General features: G+C 45.2%; 2 protein-coding genes and 1 long non-coding RNA gene across 5 annotated transcripts in view; 2 read left to right on the top strand and 1 right to left on the bottom strand.

The window, feature by feature from the left end:
* The window catches only part of LOC136420653 (uncharacterized), a 541,092-nt gene that overhangs the window by 184,449 nt on the left and 335,051 nt on the right, over positions 1 to 21,592 (bottom strand). The window lies entirely within an intron of this gene.
* On the top strand, positions 612 to 5,452 carry LOC136420616 (keratin, type 1 cytoskeletal 11-like). Its single transcript, XM_066407656.1, has 7 exons — positions 612 to 1,252; positions 2,923 to 2,983; positions 3,290 to 3,444; positions 3,742 to 3,847; positions 3,995 to 4,120; positions 4,360 to 4,580; positions 5,175 to 5,452. Exons 1-7 carry the CDS (start codon positions 708 to 710, stop codon positions 5,248 to 5,250), a joined length of 1,290 nt encoding a protein of 429 aa, XP_066263753.1. The 5' UTR covers positions 612 to 707; the 3' UTR covers positions 5,251 to 5,452.
* LOC136420967 (mucin-2-like) lies at positions 8,981 to 21,131 on the top strand (the record flags this gene model as incomplete). Its single annotated transcript, XM_066408109.1, has 2 exons — positions 8,981 to 9,261; positions 12,763 to 21,131. Coding segments are annotated over exons 1-2 (8,421 nt in total), but the record flags the coding sequence as incomplete, so codon positions are not given.

Genomic DNA, 21,592 nt, shown 5'->3' with positions numbered 1-21,592 from the left:
ATACATCAAGCTTACATTGTTGTAGAAACGACAGTACGGGCGACGCTCCCATCTAATCTTTTCACACCTGTAACCGAACTCATTTTCAAGATTCAAAGATTCACGCAACGAAAGGCATGAAAACTTGATTTCATAAGGGTTAAATCTGATTATGGTTTGGCGTTTCCTGATATATCGTGTTTCCAATGTTCCCCATACTTATAAGCCATAGAATCAGCCGCTTGGGGAAAGAATGTGCCTGAGTTCCGCCTTGCCAATCATGTCCTCATCAGGTATGCAAGAACACAAAGACCGCAAAGAGGCTTCCATGAGTAAACAAAGCACGACCTCCATCTGTGTAGAAATGTGAGAAATACCCTTGATTCTAAAACAAAAGTGTAAAATTCTGACGCTCCCGACAATCTATCGTAATAAGAAAGGTGTAGTTTCTGAGTAAGTGTGCGATGCGTGGTGTATAATTAAAGTGCGGAAACATCTGTTGTGAGGTGTAATTATCGTCAAGGCAAGCCACAGGCACGCCCAGATTAAAGATTTGACCAATCACATGACAGTGGATCGATAATTGACGTGGCCAGCAGACAATAACGGGGCCTATAAGTGCAACAGGTTGCCGCGTGGCTTCACCACTTTGCTGACAGCTTGCACAACGCCGTCCCGTTTGTAGGTTCTCCTGTATTTCCGTGTCCTCTCGACCAGATCCAGACAACATGAGCTACTCGTACAGCAGCTACTCCAGCAGCAGCGGCGGCGGTGCAGGCGGCGCCGGCGGGAGCCTCAAGCTCGGCAGCGCGGGCGGCTTCCAGCAGGTGTCGTCCTTCAGCGATGGCGGTGCCTACCGTACGTCGTGGAGCACCGGCGGCGGCGGACGGTCGAGCTACAACGCCGGGAGCCTCAACGCTTCCTCCGGCGCCCTCGTGCCGGTGAGCCGTACCCGCTCGTACGTGCAGTACGGTGCAGGTGGCGGTGGCAGCAGTGGCAGCATCGAGGCTAACGAGAAGATTGAGATGCAGTCTCTCAACAACCGCCTGGGCAGCTACATCGCCAAGGTCCGCGCCCTGGAAGAGGCCAACCGCAACCTGCAGGTCCAGATCAACGAGGCGTCCAGTGTGGCGGTGGTCACCGACGACGGCATCGACTGGGCTGCTGAGCTGGCGGCGGCCCGAGAGGCGCTCCTCGCCGCCAACCTGCAGCGGGCCCGCGTCGAGATCGAGCGGGACAGCGTCCTGTTGGAGGTCAACCAGTGGCAGGACAAGTAAGTCATTCATGAAGTAACTTTGTCGGAACTGGGTCGAGCTTGCTAAAGTAGCACGTCAGTGTAAACCCTTAAAAGTAGAGCATGGCGATCAAATGTCAATTTTTAAATGTCGCACGGGTAACATGTTAAGAGAAATTCTTATTAAATTTTGTATGATTGAATTATTTGGAACATTCATTTGTCTAATCATGTACCAAAATGTTAACGTTCAAACTACTTGGTAGTCCCATTCAACTTTGATAACTTGTTTCAACTTTCAAAACAATACGAAACCAGAGATGTGTGCACTTTGCACCTTAAAGTTAAAAATTAAGCCACCTTGTTCTAGATTAACGAAACAAGCACTTTACGTTGTTTTAAAAGACAAAGAGTGGATCTCATCTTGATAACATCTTTGATTAGACAACCGTTGTCTTTATACTCGTGGGACGTAAAGCAGGCGTTTGCGCAGTTTAAAACCCAAGGCGTTCCCACACACCAACGAGTGATTATGCTGTCAGAGATAATTAGTTTTTATAATGACAAAGTCCCATTGGTTGACCCCATGGCACTGGAAATGCCGACAGCCACCGTTGATTATCACACGGAAACAAAGAAGCGTGAGCAGACTACAAACTATCAAGTAATCATGCCCTTTCACGAGACGCTTTCCGCTTGACCGGTTTGCGTATGCGCAACACAAACAGAAAGATAACATCTTTAAGTCGCATGAAAGGTTGGGCTGTAATCTCATTCTAGATCACCTTGGCAACGGTGGTGGTCTGATTTTGGAGAGGGATTATAGACCACCCGCGCATGCGCCTTAACATGCTGCCTGGAATTCGTAAAAATAGGGGCGTGCCCGCTTAAACACACCTGGCGTAAACTTAAGTAAAAAAATGACAGTGACATTACTAATCGTGAAAAAAAGTTCGCTTATTATAAAGTTATATATAACTTTCTTGAGGGTTTTTTCATTGAGTAGCTGATTACTTAAAATGTAGGAGCGTGGAAAGGTTTTTTAAAGCCGAAGAGTCGACCACGCCCACCTTAACACCTGTTCAAGTTTCTCCATTTTCTGTCCAATAATTTGTAGGAAATTTGACACCAGCTGTATACCGTACTCATTATCCGCAAAACGCCCTATGAGAAACCTATTCAATGAAACAAAACGGTTATCCAAACAATTTCTCTCCAGAAAACAGACACAGAAGATTACATATCAATCCGACGGAAGTCCCTGGTAGCAGCCGCCATTGTTTGTAGCGAAGTCTAGAAAAATCCAGTCTAACCGGTTCTCCGTGTATGTTTTAAGATGTCTCTTTTGAGATAAACAGGGATGTGGTCTTGGTCTCTGTCATTCCTAGACAGATCCCATTCCTAGTGCATTCACATCGTCTGTTCAGTCACCCGCAAATCCTTTCACTAAGTAACAGCTGTTGACTGTAAACTGTTCCAATGTCGTGGGACATGCTGCCAAAATACAGACTCATAAGTAGTCAGGAAAGAGCCCCAAAGATGCAAGTAATGCCATAAGACCTTCCATAAACCGAGTCCAAAAGTTAATAGAAAAAGCGGTCAATGCTTGGAAATGATAAGAGGAAGTGACTTTGTCGAAGCACAGAATGTGAAGTTTTGTGGTGTACTTGTGAGAATGTCATTATCAAAAGTGTACATTTTTTCCACAGAATCGGTGGGGTCATGGAACAGCGAGCTATCCTGGACGACGAGCTCAACATGCTGAGGAGGGTAAGACAGACCTTCTTTCAAAATCATGAGATATATAAAAAAACATTGTATATACTGTTATTTGGTGTACCTTGTTCCAAATTACTGAAAGAAATGATCTCGTTCCAAGTTTTTAAAAGAAGCGATCTCTCGTTCTCAGTTATTTAAAGAAATTTTCTCGTTCCCCGTTATTGAAAGGAATGGTCTCGTCTTCAGTTGCTGAAGAAATGGTCTCGTTCCAGTTTGATTGATTGATTGATTGATTACCAGCTATTGAAAAAATGATATCGTTCCCAGTTATTGAAAAAAAAATGGTCTCGTTCCCAGGAATCCGAGGAGCTGACCATGGAGAAGGTTGACCTTGAGGGTCAGATCGAGGGCGCGAAGGGCGAGCTGGAGTTCCTCAAGCAGCTGCACGACCAGGAGGTGACCGACCTGAAGAAGCGAATCGGCGAAGCTGCCAGCGTGGAGATCAAGAGCGAGTAAGTATCATATTACCAAGTAAGCGATGTCAAAAATCATCTACTGTTTTACCATCGAGTCAATGAGCGCCGCCATATTGAATTGTGACGTCATTGGTCGGCCATCTTGGATCCTGCCAGCTGATCCAACTCCGCCAATCAAAAGGCGAATAGAAAAGTAGGGTTAGAGACCTACTTAGTAATGAGATAATTCACACACAACGTACATGTGGCATAAACCTTCTCCCTGCTGTTTAACTCAGTAACGGCTACTTTAGTGTGCCAAAGGTTAACAAAACGCTTCCTTTTTTATCGCAGCTACCAGGCGACAGATTTGAACGCTGCTCTGAAGGCCATTCGTGAGCAGTACGATGAGATCGCGGCCAGGAACCGTGCAGAGGTGGAGGCCTCCTTCAAGGGCAAGGTAAAGAACGTTTTCCGAGAATACAACACCATATATAAGCCTGACGTCTTGTTATTGATCTGTCTCTAGATTGTGAGCGTCGATTTCACATGTCACACAATGTCATAGTTTTTATGTAACGTGCTTGTTTTCGCCCCCTATCGGCAGGTTGCTGAAGTGAAGGTGCAACAGGAGCAGAGTAGCGAGGCGCTGACCTTGGTGAAGTCGGAGGTTTCCGAGACTCGCCGAACCGTCACGGCACTCACCGCCGAGCTGGAGTCACTCAAGGCTCAGGTAAGGATCCGATCAATGATTGATGACTAAGGAAAGTATCGTAAAAGACCAAGGGCGTTTCTTATCTCTACATTTGGGACCGCATTGTTAGCAGCGACACCTAGCTAGCTGCAGTGTGGCATAGTACCAGTCAGTAGTATAATGAGGAAGGTGACAGACGGTCACCAAACTGGGGCTGTTGATTATATATCGATCATGGCAATGACGGTTTCTATTCGATATTACTGTTTGGTCTACAGGGCTTCGCGCTCCAGGAGTCCATCGCCAGCGCGGAGCGTGAGAACGCCTCCCGCCTGGAGTCCAAGATCGAGATCATCAACAGCATCAAGATGGAGATCGCCCGTCTGAAGAACGACATGACGCGCGAGATGAAGAAGTACGAGGAGCTCATCAAGATGAAGCTGGCTCTGGAGAACGAGATCTCCCAGTACAACGTCCTGCTGTCCGGAGAGGAGACTCGGTAAGGCTCTCACTTTGTGCATGGCGAGATCTGAGGCTTTTAAAATGCATTGTTTGTGGCAGGTTCGTGGGCTACAAAAATGCATTCTATGTGGCAAGCTCTTAGGCTACAAAAGGGCATTCCGTCTGCCAAGTTCTTAGACTACAAAAATGTACTGTGTGGCAAGGTCTCAGGCTACAAAGTGACATTCTTTTTGGCAAGTTCTCAGGCTAAAAGATTTCAGTCTTAATCTTTGTGGCGATTTCTCACGCTACGACAAAAATGCCCTCTGTGTGGCAAGTTCTCAGGCTACAAAATAACAGTCTGTGTGGCAAGTTCTCAGGCTACAAAATAATAGTCTGTGTGGCAAGTTCTCAGGCTACAAAATTGCTTTCTGTGTGGCAAGTTCTCAGGCTACAAAAATGTGCAAATTCTATGAGGCAAGTTCTTAGTGAATGAAGATCAGAAAGTATATCAATGTTACCTATCAGCTATACTGTATCTCAATGGCGATGCACGTATGATCTAGCACACATCTATAGCACAACCAACACTGAGGCATGTCTCATATTAAGTTATCATGATACAACTCTAATCAATGATGTTTTTTTTCAGAATGGAGAATGTGGGCGAAAGTAGCAGCGGCACCTCCTACTCCACCACCACCGTCACCAAGACAACCAAGTACTAGGTGACAGTGACTTCAGGGCTATGACGTCACGCACGACGCAATGATTAACATTAAAACGGGCGTTAACAACTGAATACTGCCACCTGCTATATACCTTTTCTGTTGCAATATTGTTAATTGCAATAGTTTGTTTATATGGCAATTTACTTCAACTTCTGGCAGTACGTTACTTTCACAAACATCTCAATAAAGTTGTTTTTCCCGAATATCTCTGTATTTTGTCATTGCGTTGGAATAAAAGACTACATTGAATGATATCTGTGATGTCGCATGCATGAATACATGAAAGTGCATGTTGCATTGATTCCGCTGGGCGGCGCTCGTACGTGGTCCCTTCTTTAATAATATTTGAAACTGTAAACTAGTAGTAATCTCGAAACAGGTGCAGGGGGTGAAAGATTGCAACGTACGCGTCTTCTGACTGCTCAGCTTCTCTACTGGCGTGCAGGAGTGGCTAGCATAGAAGTCAGGCAGCCAGAAAACGCCATGCCTCTTCCACCGCAACATCTGCTTTGAGATCACTAGTCAGTCAACTGCACAGCACATGAGCGCCACCTACCGGGATCTAGTAATGACACAATATGTATCATTAGCCACGTAAGATCTTGATAATTGTTTTGACATGAATCCTGTCATATCATAAAGATATTCATAAATTACTACTTATATCTAATAGTATATGTGGCAGTAATGAAAACATGTCTTTGTCAAAGTTTGTAAGTGCATAGTATGAAACGCGGTGCCTGCTACAGAACCCGCCATACACTAGTACACCGTGCACATCGATACCCTAGCGGGAGTAATGTGTACCGCATGCCCAAATATGGCTCGGCTGTTATCGGTGGTATGGACTGAGCACAGCATACATCATGTAATTCTTTGAAGAACAAGATAATCGTAATTCTTTAATTCTAGTTTTGTTTGCACCAACTACTAGCCTGATTGAATCGCGTTACACAGACTACAACAACAACCACCTGCTGAATGTTAACTCCAGCTTGTTTTGCTCTTGGGAGCGCGGTATCTCTTACATGCAAGTAAAATACATTGAGTTCAGTACGAAGATATAGAGCCAAGATGCTGAACGTCCAACGTCAAAGTTTATCTAACCGAGGAGGTTTAAATCTAACCAAGTGTGTGAGTGTGTGAGTGTCACACTAGTACTTGTAGACGGCCATGCTACCTTCACGATAGAGTGCACTTTTGCACGTAATCTGACATTCGATACATGTTTACTGCTACATCGGCCATGACGTCACAGGCTGGCTTAGCCTTGGTACCCATTCTCGGTCCTGATTGGCTAAGTGTCGGGGGGTGAAAACCCCGCTGATTGGCCGTCGCGTTGCTTCCGGTGTCCGATTTATATGTACATAGATACAATATGGGGAAGGGGGTCATAACTGACTGTGACCGGTCAAACCTTTTACATGTGTAGTGTATCATAGTAGTATAGTATAGTGTGGTGTAATATAGAGCATAGTATACACTACATAAATGCATTACGTAGCACATACATAATGATACAATAATGACCTATAGCCTGATATGATCAAATTTATATTAAACTTGTGCGTATTCTGACGTTTTCACGTGTGGAAATACAGACAGGAACGTACCGAAGGTTTATAAGAGTCATTGACCTAACTAATAAAGGGTTATCCGAGTGCATAACATCTATATATTGTTCTGCGCGGTATAACGCATGCGCAATGATGTACTAGAGATGGTACACACATGCTACGCAGAACAACCAAGGAAGACTACAGACAGCAAAGCTAGAGGTGGTACTTATACAAATACCTAGGCATACATCGTAAAGATGGTCGACAGTGCCAAACCACCCATCCCAGCAAAGTACTATACAAAAATACTAAAACAGGTATTTTTCAAGTCACAAGGTGTCCTAGGAGTAATCTCCAAGCAGATGTAGCGATCGGGATTTTTTAAAGCGTATTTGGCGGTGTTTTCTACGGGTTTTTTTAAATTTGTGCGCTTTATGCAGTGCGCATTTTTCATAAACACGTACAAAAAGCCGCCAAATACGCTTAAAACAGCCCCGATTGCAACATCTGCTTGGAGAATCTCGCTAGCACGGACTAAGGCTAGTCCTAACCTGTCTCTATGTCAACGAAGTTACAAACACTGTTCATAATGTTGTGTATACAGCGCGCACCAAGTTTAGCAGGGCGGGGGCGCCACGCCCTGAAATTCCGCTACCATGGCAACGCCAGGTAACAGATGTTGTCAAAGGTCTCGCCGGTTCGTTCACATTCCCCCAAGGCCGCACACGGGTGAATGCCGTGCCGGCCTCCACATGTTTTTGGAAAGACGAGCTATGATCCATTTTGCGTCTTTTGTTGCCCAGAAAAGGGCCCACTTTTGAAAACAACTTTCCCACTATTGTGTCGAATTCTCCCGTTTCCTTGAAAATGTTTATACAACAAGCGATACGGTTGGAGTATGTAGTCCATTGTTGTGAGGCGGGTGTTTATTACAATGATCAGGGTGAGTGAGTACAGGTTGATGGGAGTGTTTGGCAGTGTACGGTGGAACTTGAACACGTTGGTATTTCCGTAATAAGGTTTAGTGGCAACATAACGCTCTGGGAAAATTGACAGGTATAGGTATTGGAGCTCTACATCAACTCGTGCGTCAACATTCATGGATCAACCGTATTGATATTATATCTTCAACGGTTATAACTGCATTTGCATGCTTCGTGTTGACCACAACATGTATCACTTTGAAGTTACGAAAACTGGAATTTGTAAATTGTTGAAAAATATCGTTTAAGATGCCATCTTGCAAGGACCGAAGTTAAGTATTCTGTTGTATTTGTAAACAAGTACATTGGGTCCGCTTGACATGATTGAACTCATCTCTACTCTCACTACCGTTACACAAAGTAGGACAAATTCTTCAGACTTTCCAGAGATGTCCCCTGTATTAGAGCAATCTCTTACAACCGCTTGAAAACGCTTGTTGTTCTTGTGTGGCAGGTTGTAACGCAACCATCCCGTACACAGGAATACAATAACTTTAAAAGGTTGTCTATTATGGAGAGATCGTTGCGACACCTGTCACTACGTGTTGTCATTTTGGGAAAGAGTATAGAATATCATTGCAGGTCCTTTGAGTACCGGTCACTTACAAATGTCTCTATTTCGTTAAGAAAAAGAAAATCTAAATGCGTCCCAGAATTTGGTAAAGGTTGTGTAAGACATCACATCGTAGGAAATAACTTTGGGAACGATGGTGTCGACTGTAGAACCGGAGTTACTTGTACTTAATGATTTAAGCGTCATAATCTATCAATAGTTGAGCTTGCTTTTACGGCCGTATTCAAATATTTCTTAAGTACCGTCTTGATCTAGGACGAAGAAGTAGGCAGGACTGTTCAAGTTGTTGACGTTTATGTAAATGTGAACATCATGTGCTGTCGAATTTGTTACTGGGAGCGAGTAACAAGAGAACTATTCAAAGCTTTATGTCCAACAGCGTAACCGAACTCCAACTCTTGGAGCACGGGTACAAAAGTAGGTGCACAGGCGCGACAAACAACACGGATTAATGTAAATATTGACCGGATCATGCCGCCCTCGTCAATGAATTCCATCTATACCAAAAGGAAACTAGTTTCTTTTCACATCAAAATGCACTACCTCGTGAAGAAACAATAGGATATGAACAACTTTATCATTCGCGTTCCTTTATGTTAGTTTATGTCCATAAAAAAGAGGGACATTTTCTATTAGCTACCAGTGAACATTGAATAATTCTGAAAGTAGAGAAGATTGGGTTTTGCAAAGACCCCCGGTTAGGGGGACGTATTTTTCTCATGTTGTTACTTGTACCATAGAGGGTCAGCGATGTTGTAGGCGCAAGGTTTCCCCAAACGTTCTCAAGGTGAAAGTTTAAAGTTCCGAACTTCAGAGGACATTACGACGCCAAACGACGACATGAGAGTGACAATGATTTCCCTGTGGTTCATCTTCGTGGCCCAACCGTGCGGTAAGTACGCCTTTTCTTAAGAAACTGCTCCTTTTAGAGCATCACCTTAAAGCATGTCCTTCTTGTCATACTTTAATCGAGTTTACAACATTGAACAAAAATCATTTGTTTCTTATTATGTCAGCATATTCACTTTTGATTGGTTCGATTACTTTTTAGGACGATTTGGGCTACTTTAAGTTCGTAGAAGTAACTCGGTTTGCTGAGATACTATCGTTGCGTAGTTTTCTTTGTAACTTTATCAGTGTCAAGTGCGTAGTTGATGATATCTTAACTAATGGATTCTGATGAAGAGAGCGTGTGTTTTAGTCAAAATACTGCAGTAACTTAGGCCAGGAAATTTCATATGGGTGTCAGAAAGTAAAAAGAACAGCCAAACAAAAAGAAGAAAGAACAGGCATCTCCTACTTCATTATGAGTCGAGTATCGTTATGAATTGACTTGTAGTGTCTTTCGGATATGTACTAGAATCTATCGCTCTTGAAAGTTTGTTAGAGAAACCGTCTAAAATGCCCCTCACGATTTGATCTATGCGTGTACGTGTACGTGGTTCTCTCGTGGAAAGGTTTAATGTGTATGTCTCTACATGAACAGCATGGGTACTTTTAGCTTTCCTCGTGTTTAAAGGTGCGTCTAAACTATAGAAATATAAAATGTTTCTATCCCACTGAAGTCGTAAGAGAAGTTAGATACCTATTGTGTATATTCTATATAATCATATTCCTAAAGGCCACTCTAAAATCGTATAGTGGATCAGTTCAGTATTAGATGGTACAAAAAAAGCGCAAGGAACATACCACGCATGATAAACGATGTTTATACAGTATCGTTTGTAGGGCGGTTTTCTTTGGGGCGTGTTTACGCTATACACACCGACTCCCAAGACGTGCTAGTAAGGTATATGGGTCACTTTTCACAAAATTCCTCCGCTTTGTACAAAACCTGAACATAACAAGTGGTGTTGGAAGGATTTACAGAACAAGGGGTTATAGATGGAAGCAGTTTTTGTGTTTTTTCTTGCATCTATTCCAGTCATGGTTTGTTAAAATCCTTTCTTAGATTATTAATTCATGGTAAAGTAGAGGTAAGGGATAGAACTGAACTTTGTGCTTGACCTTTGTTGTAATATATATGTCACAGTACAGATTGGAATCCAGTACAATCTGGAACTGTCCTAGGACAGATTGGAATTCCAATCTGTCCTAGGACAGATTGGAATTCCAATCTGTCCTAGGACTGTTCCAGATTGTACTAGTACAGATTGGAATTCCAATCTGTCCTAGGACAGATTGGAATCCTACAACTGAACTGTATATGTGTAAACAGAGACATTTGCATATTATGGCAGATTATGAGTATGTTCCATGAAATACTATCACGGTCATACAATAAGAATATTGAATTGAACTGTGCTTCAGACAGTTTACATTAACAGTGCTAACCTACAAAATAGACTAGTAGTTCAAGATTCATATCCAAATCTCATGTTTCGAGCCATGTTGGTAACATACTTATCATTTTTGGTTTACCTTGTACTTCAAGCCCGTTCTACCTTTATTTTAGTCCGCGTGGTTCTGTTCAGGCCCGCGGCCTATCCCCCTAGCTTAGACTTTTCATAGAATTTATCACATAAGTGCTTATAACACAGGCTTGCCAGGTGTGATTTCTGATTAATTCAGTGACTTTCATGGTGTTGTATGAATGCAGTCTACATGCAGGCTGGCCTGTCAACCCCGCAGTCTAACTCACCAAGTCTTGGGGGAAACTTCATAAGCCCGGGGAAACTCTTTCTACACTGCGGTCTAAGCAATTTTAACTTCATATATCTCGATAAGTTTATACACTATTGCAATAAAAAACAACCTAATAATGAAGATAGCATAATCTTTAAAATGGTATGTAAAAGTTACCTTTACATGTATATTCAGGGGGAAAAAAGTTGAAAACTAGTGAAAACTGACCAGAGTTAACTGGAAAAATCGGTTGAGCATATGGAGTTACTCATAATGGTCATAATATGTCTCTAATTTACATATATACAGTTCAGTTGTAGGATTCAGGATTCCAATCTGTCCTAGGACAGACTGGAATTCCAATCTGTACTAGTACAATCTGGAACTGTCCTAGGACAGATTGGAATTCCAACCTGTCCTGGAACTGTCCTAGGACAGATCGGAATTCCAATCTGTCCTAGGACGGATTGGAATTCCAATCTGTCCTAGGACAGTTCCAGATTGTACTGGATTCCAATCTGTACTGTGACATATATATAAATACCTTGACCTTGTCTTGTTTTTGACCAGCTTACGCTTTGTTTGATACACAACTTCAACAACCTAATGGGCGAAAATTAGTGATTATTCGATGCAACGTCTTTTCGTCAAAACCAATGACAAACTCAGTGAAAAAAGTTTGGAAACTTGAGTTAGGACGACGATATTTCGATTTTATCGCACTTATTGTATCATCTGTACTAGTGATGATACACTTTTGAAAAGAGTGATATTGTGTGGTTGGGTCGCCAGAAAAGAGTACCGATTTTTGTTTGCAAATTACATTGAAAACAAATATGTTCACATGCACCATAAATTCACAATCTGTTCTCATTTTTGACCTTGGCTCTGGTGAATATCACGCTGAGAAAGAATACATGTTGGCATCTTGACGCTTAGGCAATAAAAACAATCGAATGAAAACACAGTATCGGAAGGGTGAAGTAATGGCGTCATCTCTTTACAATGTATTGTAACCAGATTTGAAACGTATATACACAGGAGGTATGTAGCTACATGTTTTGGGGCTCCGCAAGCTTCTTCCATCAGCTACGACGTTCTCTGACTATCATTTGGAATGTCCGAAGCGCTAATTTCCGCTTTTTACACGGCCGTCCCTTCTTTACGTGTACGCTCTTGGCACACCGTGATGCTTAGTAGGGCTTAGGCTTTTTCGAATCGGGTTCGAACCTTTTTCCTTTCTGATATTTTGTTTTTGCCATTTATTACGATGCTGTCTTGCACTTGTAATAGAAACGTTGCTTTATATATTTTTTGCTTCTTGTTGATATGGTATCAGCGATATGGCGAAGATCGTTTCTAATGGCGACGACCGTGTACGTTTAGGTAGGCACGTACTAGGCTTATTTCATTTGCCTGGGTCAGTAACAACATGAGAATATGATGTTTGGCGACGGCGTGAGCTTTTACGTCCGTCCCACTCACAACCCTGGATCCAAACATCATACATAACATAATGCTAACGATAATCAGCTAATGACAAGAAAAAATAAAGTGTGATAATCCAATAGCAAGACTCCAAACTTTTCCTCATATCTCATATTATAAGTTACGAATATTATCCTTTACATGTGTAAACAATGACTGATTGCGACAAAATATCTTTCTTTGTACATATGCCAATAATAACACTTCATAAGAGCGTAAGAATTATGTTCCTCGTCATCACCTTCCTAAAACCATTATTCTGGTTGCAACACAACAATAGGGATAGACACTACCACCACGGAGAAGAACAGAAGAACAACAACGTCAACAAAATACCCCGAGACAACTGATACTACGGGTTCAATAAGATCAACGCCTAGAACACTATTTACGTCAGCTACCTCGTCTACAATAACAGATATAATAGATAGAGTTACTACTAGATCAACGGCACCTTTAAGTACAACTAAGACTACTACTGCTGCAATATCTACTACCATATCTGGTGCAGAAGAAAGGACATCAGAATCAACGGATCATTCGAGTATAACTGATAATACTAGTAAAAGAACGTTGAGCACGTTACCGTATGTTACAAGTTCAAGTGGAATAACTAAAGGAATAAGTACAACTGTAAGGAGAACAACCGAGCCAACTACTACCTCAAGCAAAACTTTATCAACATCCTTAGTAACAAATGTACCAAGTACAACTGACACTAAAACTCCAAGCACAACTCAGCCATCCCAACCATCCACCGTCCTTCCAACAACGGTGACTGCAAGTCAAAGTACAACACAACCTACCACCATCTCTAGTACGGCACAAACAACTCCTGTAGCTACAACTCAGGCAACCACTCCCTCTAGTACAACTGAAACTACAATGCTATCAACATCCTTACCAACAACTCAAGCCAGTACAACTGACACTACAAGCCAAAGCACAACTCAGCCAACCACCTCAGATGCGACAACACAAACTACAGCCCAAAGCACAACCCAGTCAACTACCCTCTCCAGTACGACAAGTACCACTGACCAAACCACATCTCAGCCAACAACACCCTTTGCTACGACTGCCACAAATGCTCAATCCACCATCCAGCCAACTACTACCTCTTCTACAACTGTGGCGACTAGTCAAAAGACGACCCAGCAAAGTACGCTCAGAAGTACAGCGGCGATTACAAGTCACGCAACATCCCAACCAACCACCGTCCTTCCAACAACGGTGACTGCAAGTCAAAGTACAACACAACCAACCACCCTCTCTCGTACGGCACAAACAACTCCTGTAGCTACAACTCAGGCAACCACTCCTTCTAGTACAACTGAAACTACAATGCTATCAACATCCTTGCAAACAACTCAAGCCGGTACCACTGACACTACAAGCCAAAGCACAACTCAGCCAACCCCCTCAGATGCAACAACACCAACTACAGCCCAAAGCACAACCCAGTCAACTACCCTCTCCAGTACGACTCGTACAAATGACCAAACCACATCTCAGCCAACAACACCCTTTGCTACGACTGCCACAAATGCTCAATCCACCATCCAGCCAACTACTACCTCTTCTACAACTGTGGCGACTAGTCAAAAGACGACCCAGCAAAGTACACTCAGCAGTACAGCGGCGACTACAGGTCAGACCACATCCCAACCAACCACCGTCCTTCCAACAACGGTGACTGCAAGTCAAAGTACAACACAACCAACCACCCTCTCTAGTACGGCACAAACAACTCCTGTAGCTACAACTCAGGCAACCAGTCCCTCTAGTACAACTGAAACTACATTGCTATCAACATCCTTGCCAACAACTCAAGCCAGTACCACTGACACTACAAGCCAAAGCACAACTCAGCCAACCACCTCAGATGCGACAACACAAACTACAGCCCAAAGCACAACCCAGTCCATTTCCCTCTCCAGTACGACAAGTACCACTGACCAAACCACATCTCAGCCAACAACACCCTTTGCTACGACTGCCACAAATGCTCAATCCACCATCCAGCCAACTACTACCTCTTCTACAACGGTGGTGACTAGTCAAAAGACAACCCAGCAAAGTACACTCAGCAGTACAGCGGCGACTACAGGTCAGACCACATCCCAACCAACCACCGTCCTTCCAACAACGGTGACTGCAAGTCAAAGTACAACACAACCAACCACCCTCTCTAGTACGGCACAAACAACTCCTGTAGCTACAACTCAGGCAACCACTCCCTCTAGTACAACTGAAACTACAATGCTATCAACATCCTTGCCAACAACTCAAGCCGGTACCACTGACACTACAAGCCAAAGCACAACTCAGCCAACCACCTCAGATGCGACAACACCAACTACAGCCCAAAGCACAACCCAGTCAACTACCCTCTCCAGTACGACAAGTACCACTGACCAAACCACATCTCAGCCAACAACACCCTTTGCTACGACTGCCACAAATGCTCAATCCACCATCCAGCCAACTACTACCTCTTCTACAACTGTGGCGACTAGTCAAAAGACGACCCAGCAAAGTACACTCAGCAGTACAGCGGCGACTACAGGTCAGACCACATCCCAACCAACCACCGTCCTTCCAACAACGGTGACTGCAAGTCAAAGTACAACACAACCAACCACCCTCTCTAGTACGGCACAAACAACTCCTGTAGCTACAACTCAGGCAAATAGTCCCTCTAGTACAACTGAAACTACATTGCTATCAACATCCTTGCCAACAACTCAAGCCAGTACCACTGACACTACAAGCCAAAGCACAACTCAGCCAACCACCTCAGATGCGACAACACAAACTACAGCCCAGAGCACAACCCAGTCCATTTCCCTCTCCAGTACGACAAGTACCACTGACCAAACCACATCTCAGCCAACAACACCCTTTGCTACGACTGCCACAAATGCTCAATCCACCATCCAGCCAACTACTACCTCTTCTACAACGGTGGTGACTAGTCAAAAGACAACCCAGCAAAGTACACTCAGCAGTACAGCGGCGACTACAGGTCAGACCACATCCCAACCAACCACCGTCCTTCGAACAACGGTGACTGCAAGTCAAAGTACAACACAACCTACCACCATCTCTAGTACGGCACAAACAACTCCTGTAGCTACAACTCAGGCAACCACTCCCTCTAGTACAACTGAAACTACAATGCTATCAACATCCTTGCCAACAACTCAAGCCGGTACCACTGACACTACAAGCCAAAGCACAACTCAGCCAACCACCTCAGATGCGACAACACCAACTACAGCCCAAAGCACAACCCAGTCAACTACCCTCTCCAGTACGACTCGTACCACTGACCAAACCACATCTCAGCCAACAACACCCTTTGCTACGACTGCCACAAATGCTCAATCCACCATCCAGCCAACTACTTCCTCTTCTACAACTGTGGCGACTAGTCAAAAGACAACCCAGCAAAGTACACTCAGCAGTACAGCGGCGACTACAGGTCAGACCACATCCCAACCAACCACCGTCCTTCCAACAACGGTGACTGCAAGTCAAAGTACAACACAACCAACCACCCTCTCTAGTACGGCACAAACAACTCCTGTAGCTACAACTCAGGCAACCACTCCCTCTAGTACAACTGAAACTACAATGCTTTCAACATCCTTGCCAACAACTCAAGCCAGTACAACTGACACTACAAGCCAAAGCACAACTCAGCCAACCACCTCAGATGCGACAACACCAACTACAGCCCAAAGCACAACCCAGTCCATTTCCCTCTCCAGTACGTCAAGTACCACTGACCAAACCACATCTCAGCCAACAACACCCTTTGCTACGACTGCCACAAATGCTCAATCCACCATCCAGCCAACTACTACCTCTTCTACAACTGTGGCGACTAGTCAAAAGACAACCCAGCAAAGTACACTCAGCAGTACAGCGGCGACTACAGGTCAGACCACATCCCAACCAACCACCGTCCTTCGAACAACGGTGACTGCAAGTCAAAGTACAACACAACCAACCACCCTCTCTAGTACGGCACAAACAACTCCTTTAGCTACAACTCAGGCAACCACTCCCTCTAGTACAACTGAAACTACAATGCTATCAACATCCTTGCAAACAACTCAAGCCGGTACCACTGACACTACAAGCCAAAGCACAACTCAGCCAACCACCTCAGATGCGACAACACCAACTACAGCCCAAAGCACAACCCAGTCAACTACCCTCTCCAGTACGACTCGTACCACTGACCAAACCACATCTCAGCCAACAACACCCTTTGCTACGACTGCCACAAATGCTCAATCCACCATCCAGCCAACTACTACCTCTTCTACAACTGTGGCGACTAGTCAAAAGACAACCCAGCAAAGTACACTCAGCAGTACAGCGGCGACTACAGGTCAGACCACATCCCAACCAACCACCGTCCTTCCAACAACGGTGACTGCAAGTCAAAGTACAACACAACCAACCACCCTCTCTAGTACGGCACAAACAACTCCTGTAGCTACAACTCAGGCAACCACTCCCTCTAGTACAACTGAAACTACAATGCTATCAACATCTTTGCTAACAACTCAAGCCAGTACAACTGACACTACAAGCCAAAGCACAACTCAGCCAACCACCTCAGATGCGACAACACCAACTACAGCACAAAGCACAACCCAGTCAACTATCCTCTCCAGTACGACAAGTACCACTGACCAAACCACATCTCAGCCAACAACACCCTTTGCTACGACTGCCACAAATGCTCAATCCACCATCCAGCCAACTACTACCTCTTCTACAACTGTGGCGACTAGTCAAAAGACAACCCAGCAAAGTACACTCAGCAGTACAGCGGCGACTACAAGTCGTACAACATCCCAACCATCCACCGTTCTTCCAACAACGGTGACTGCAAGTCAAAGTACAACACAACCTACCAGCATCTCTAGTACGGCACAAACAACTCCTGTAGCTACAACTCAGGCAACCACTCCCTCGAGTACAACTGAAACTACATTGCTATCAACATCCTTGCCAACAACTCAAGCCAGTACCACTGACACTACAAGCCAAAGCACAACTCAGCCAACCACCTCAGATGCGACAACACCAAGTACAGCCCAAAGCACAACCCAGTCAACTACCCTCTCCAGTACGACTCGTACAAATGACCAAACCACATCTCAGCCAACAACACCCTTTGCTACGACTGCCACAAATGCTCAATCCACCATCCAGCCAACTACTACCTCTTCTACAACTGTGGCGACTAGTCAAAAGACAACCCAGCAAAGTACACTCAGCAGTACAGCGGCAACTACAGGTCAGACCACATCCCAATCAACCATTGTCCCTCCAACAACGGTGACTGCAAGTCAAAGTACAACACAACCTACCACCATCTATAGTACGGCACAAACAACTCCTGTAGCTACAACTCAGGCAACCACTCCCTCTAGTACAGCTGAAACCACGATGCTATCAACATCCATGCCTACAACTCAAGCCAGCACAACTGACACTACAAGCCAAAGCACAACTCAGCCAACCACCTCAGATGCGACAACTCAAACTACAGCCCAAAGCACAACCCAGTCAACAACCCTCTCCAGTACGACAAGTACCACTGACCAAACCACATCTCAGCCAACAACACCCTTTGCTACGACTGCCACAAATGCTCAATCCACCATCCAGCCAACTACTACCTCTTCTACAACGGTGGTGACTAGTCAAAAGACAACCCGGCAAAGTACACTCAGCAGTACAGCGGCGACTACAGGTCAGACCACATCCCAACCAACCACCGTCCTTCCAACAACGGTGACTGCAAGTCAAAGTACAACACAACCAACCACCCTCTCTAGTACGGCACAAACAACTCCTGTAGCTACAACTCAGGCAACCACTCCCTCTAGTACAACTGAAACTACAATGCTATCAACATCCTTGCCAACAACTCAAGCCGGTACCACTGACACTACAAGCCAAAGCACAACTCAGCCAACCACCTCAGATGCGACAACACCAACTACAGCCCAAAGCACAACCCAGTCAACTACCCTCTCCAGTACGACAAGTACCACTGACCAAACCACATCTCAGCCAACAACACCCTTTGCTACGACTGCCACAAATGCTCAATCCACCATCCAGCCAACTACTACCTCTTCTACAACTGTGGCGACTAGTCAAAAGACGACCCAGCAAAGTACACTCAGCAGTACAGCGGCGACTACAGGTCAGACCACATCCCAACCAACCACCGTCCTTCCAACAACGGTGACTGCAAGTCAAAGTACAACACAACCAACCACCCTCTCTAGTACGGCACAAACAACTCCTGTAGCTACAACTCAGGCAACCAGTCCCTCGAGTACAACTGAAACTACATTGCTATCAACATCCTTGCCAACAACTCAAGCCAGTACCACTGACACTACAAGCCAAAGCACAACTCAGCCAACCACCTCAGATGCGACAACACAAACTACAGCCCAAAGCACAACCCAGTCCATTTCCCTCTCCAGTACGACAAGTACCACTGACCAAACCACATCTCAGCCAACAACACCCTTTGCTACGACTGCCACAAATGCTCAATCCACCATCCAGCCAACTACTACCTCTTCTACAACGGTGGTGACTAGTCAAAAGACAACCCGGCAAAGTACACTCAGCAGTACAGCGGCGACTACAGGTCAGACCACATCCCAACCAACCACCGTCCTTCCAACAACGGTGACTGCAAGTCAAAGTACAACACAACCAACCACCCTCTCTAGTACGGCACAAACAACTCCTGTAGCTACAACTCAGGCAACCACTCCCTCTAGTACAACTGAAACTACAATGCTATCAACATCCTTGCCAACAACTCAAGCCGGTACCACTGACACTACAAGCCAAAGCACAACTCAGCCAACCACCTCAGATGCGACAACACCAACTACAGCCCAAAGCACAACCCAGTCAACTACCCTCTCCAGTACGACAAGTACCACTGACCAAACCACATCTCAGCCAACAACACCCTTTGCTACGACTGCCACAAATGCTCAATCCACCATCCAGCCAACTACTACCTCTTCTACAACTGTGGCGACTAGTCAAAAGACGACCCAGCAAAGTACACTCAGCAGTACAGCGGCGACTACAGGTCAGACCACATCCCAACCAACCACCGTCCTTCCAACAACGGTGACTGCAAGTCAAAGTACAACACAACCAACCACCCTCTCTAGTACGGCACAAACAACTCCTGTAGCTACAACTCAGGCAACCAGTCCCTCGAGTACAACTGAAACTACATTGCTATCAACATCCTTGCCAACAACTCAAGCCAGTACCACTGACACTACAAGCCAAAGCACAACTCAGCCAACCACCTCAGATGCGACAACACAAACTACAGCCCAAAGCACAACCCAGTCCATTTCCCTCTCCAGTACGACAAGTACCACTGACCAAACCACATCTCAGCCAACAACACCCTTTGCTACGACTGCCACAAATGCTCAATCCACCATCCAGCCAACTACTACCTCTTCTACAACGGTGGTGACTAGTCAAAAGACAACCCGGCAAAGTACACTCAGCAGTACAGCGGCGACTACAGGTCAGACCACATCCCAACCAACCACCGTCCTTCCAACAACGGTGACTGCAAGTCAAAGTACAACACAACCAACCACCATCTCTAGTACGGCACAAACAACTCCTGTAGCTACAACTCAGGCAACCACTCCCTCTAGTACAACTGAAACTACAATGCTATCAACATCCTTGCCAACAACTCAAGCCGGTACCACTGACACTACAAGCCAAAGCACAACTCAGCCAACCACCTCAGATGCGACAACACCAACTACAGCCCAAAGCACAACCCAGTCAACTACCCTCTCCAGTACGACAAGTACCCCTGACCAAACCACATCTCAGCCAACAACACCCTTTGCTTCAACTGCCACAAGTGCTCAATCCACCATCCAGCCAACTACTACCTCTTCTACAACTGTGGCGACTAGTCAAAAGACAACCCAGCAAAGTACAACCAGCAGTACAGCGGCGACTACAAGTCACGCAACATCCCAATCAACCACTGTCCCTCCAACAACGGTGACTGCAAGTCAAAGTACAACACAACCTACCACCATCTATAGTACGGCACAAACAACTCCTGTAGCTACAACTCAGGCAACCACTCCCTCTAGTACAACTGAAACTACAATGCTATCAACATCCTTGCCAAGAACACAAGTGAGTACAACTGTTACTACAAGCCAAAGCACAACTCAGCCAACCACCTCAGATGCGACAACACCAACTACAGCACAAAGCACAACCCAGTCAACTACCCTCTCCAGTACGACAAGTACGACTGACCAAACCACATCTGAGCCAACAACACCCTTTGCTACGACTGCCACAAATGCTCAATCCACCATCCATCCAACTACTACCTCTTCTACAACTGTGGCGACTAGTCAAAAGACAACCCAGCAAAGTACACTCAGCAGTACATCGGCCACTACCAACGACACCACATCTCAAGCCACTACATTTCAGCAAACAACAGCGACTGCAGGTCCAACCACAACAGGACCAACGGCACTCTACACTACCACCCAAACGACTCCTGAAGGTACAACTCAACCAACTACCTCGGGACCTACCACTCAAGCTGGGACTGGAAGCACAGTGCTGCCAACAACAGTTACAAGCTTCAGTACAAGCCAGAGTGCCACTCAAAGCACAACGCAACAAACCACATCCGATACCACGCAAACTACGGCTCCAACCACAAGCCAGGCAACTACCACTCCTGCAACGACAGGAACCACCACAACTCAGCAAACTACACTCTTCACTGGCACAACTACTCCAGGCACAACCCAGACCACTGCTCCCTTGACTACAGCTGACATGACAACTACAGGGACATCTGGCCCAAGTACAATCGTCAGTACTCTGTCCACTACCAGTGACACCACATCTCAAGCCATAACATCTCAGCAAACAACAGCGACTGCAGGTCCAACCACAACAGGACCAACGGCACTCTACACTACCACCCAAACGACTCCTGAAGGTACAACTCAACCAACTAC

Source organism: Branchiostoma lanceolatum, chromosome 15 (genome assembly GCF_035083965.1).
Source record: "Branchiostoma lanceolatum isolate klBraLanc5 chromosome 15, klBraLanc5.hap2, whole genome shotgun sequence".
Classification (NCBI taxonomy): Eukaryota; Metazoa; Chordata; class Leptocardii; order Amphioxiformes; family Branchiostomatidae; genus Branchiostoma; species Branchiostoma lanceolatum.
The sequence above is the reverse complement of the archived record's forward strand: the minus strand, read 5'-3'. Positions and strand labels throughout refer to the sequence as shown.

Coding starts and splice junctions, on each gene's coding strand:
- LOC136420616 (XM_066407656.1), top strand. CDS start 708: ATGAGCTACTCGTACAGCAGCTACTCCAGCAGCAGCGGCGGCGGTGCA. Junction 3,445..3,741: donor AGCGTGGAGATCAAGAGCGA/GTAAGTATCATA, acceptor TTTTTATCGCAG/CTACCAGGCGACAGATTTGA. Junction 3,848..3,994: donor AGGCCTCCTTCAAGGGCAAG/GTAAAGAACGTT, acceptor CCCTATCGGCAG/GTTGCTGAAGTGAAGGTGCA.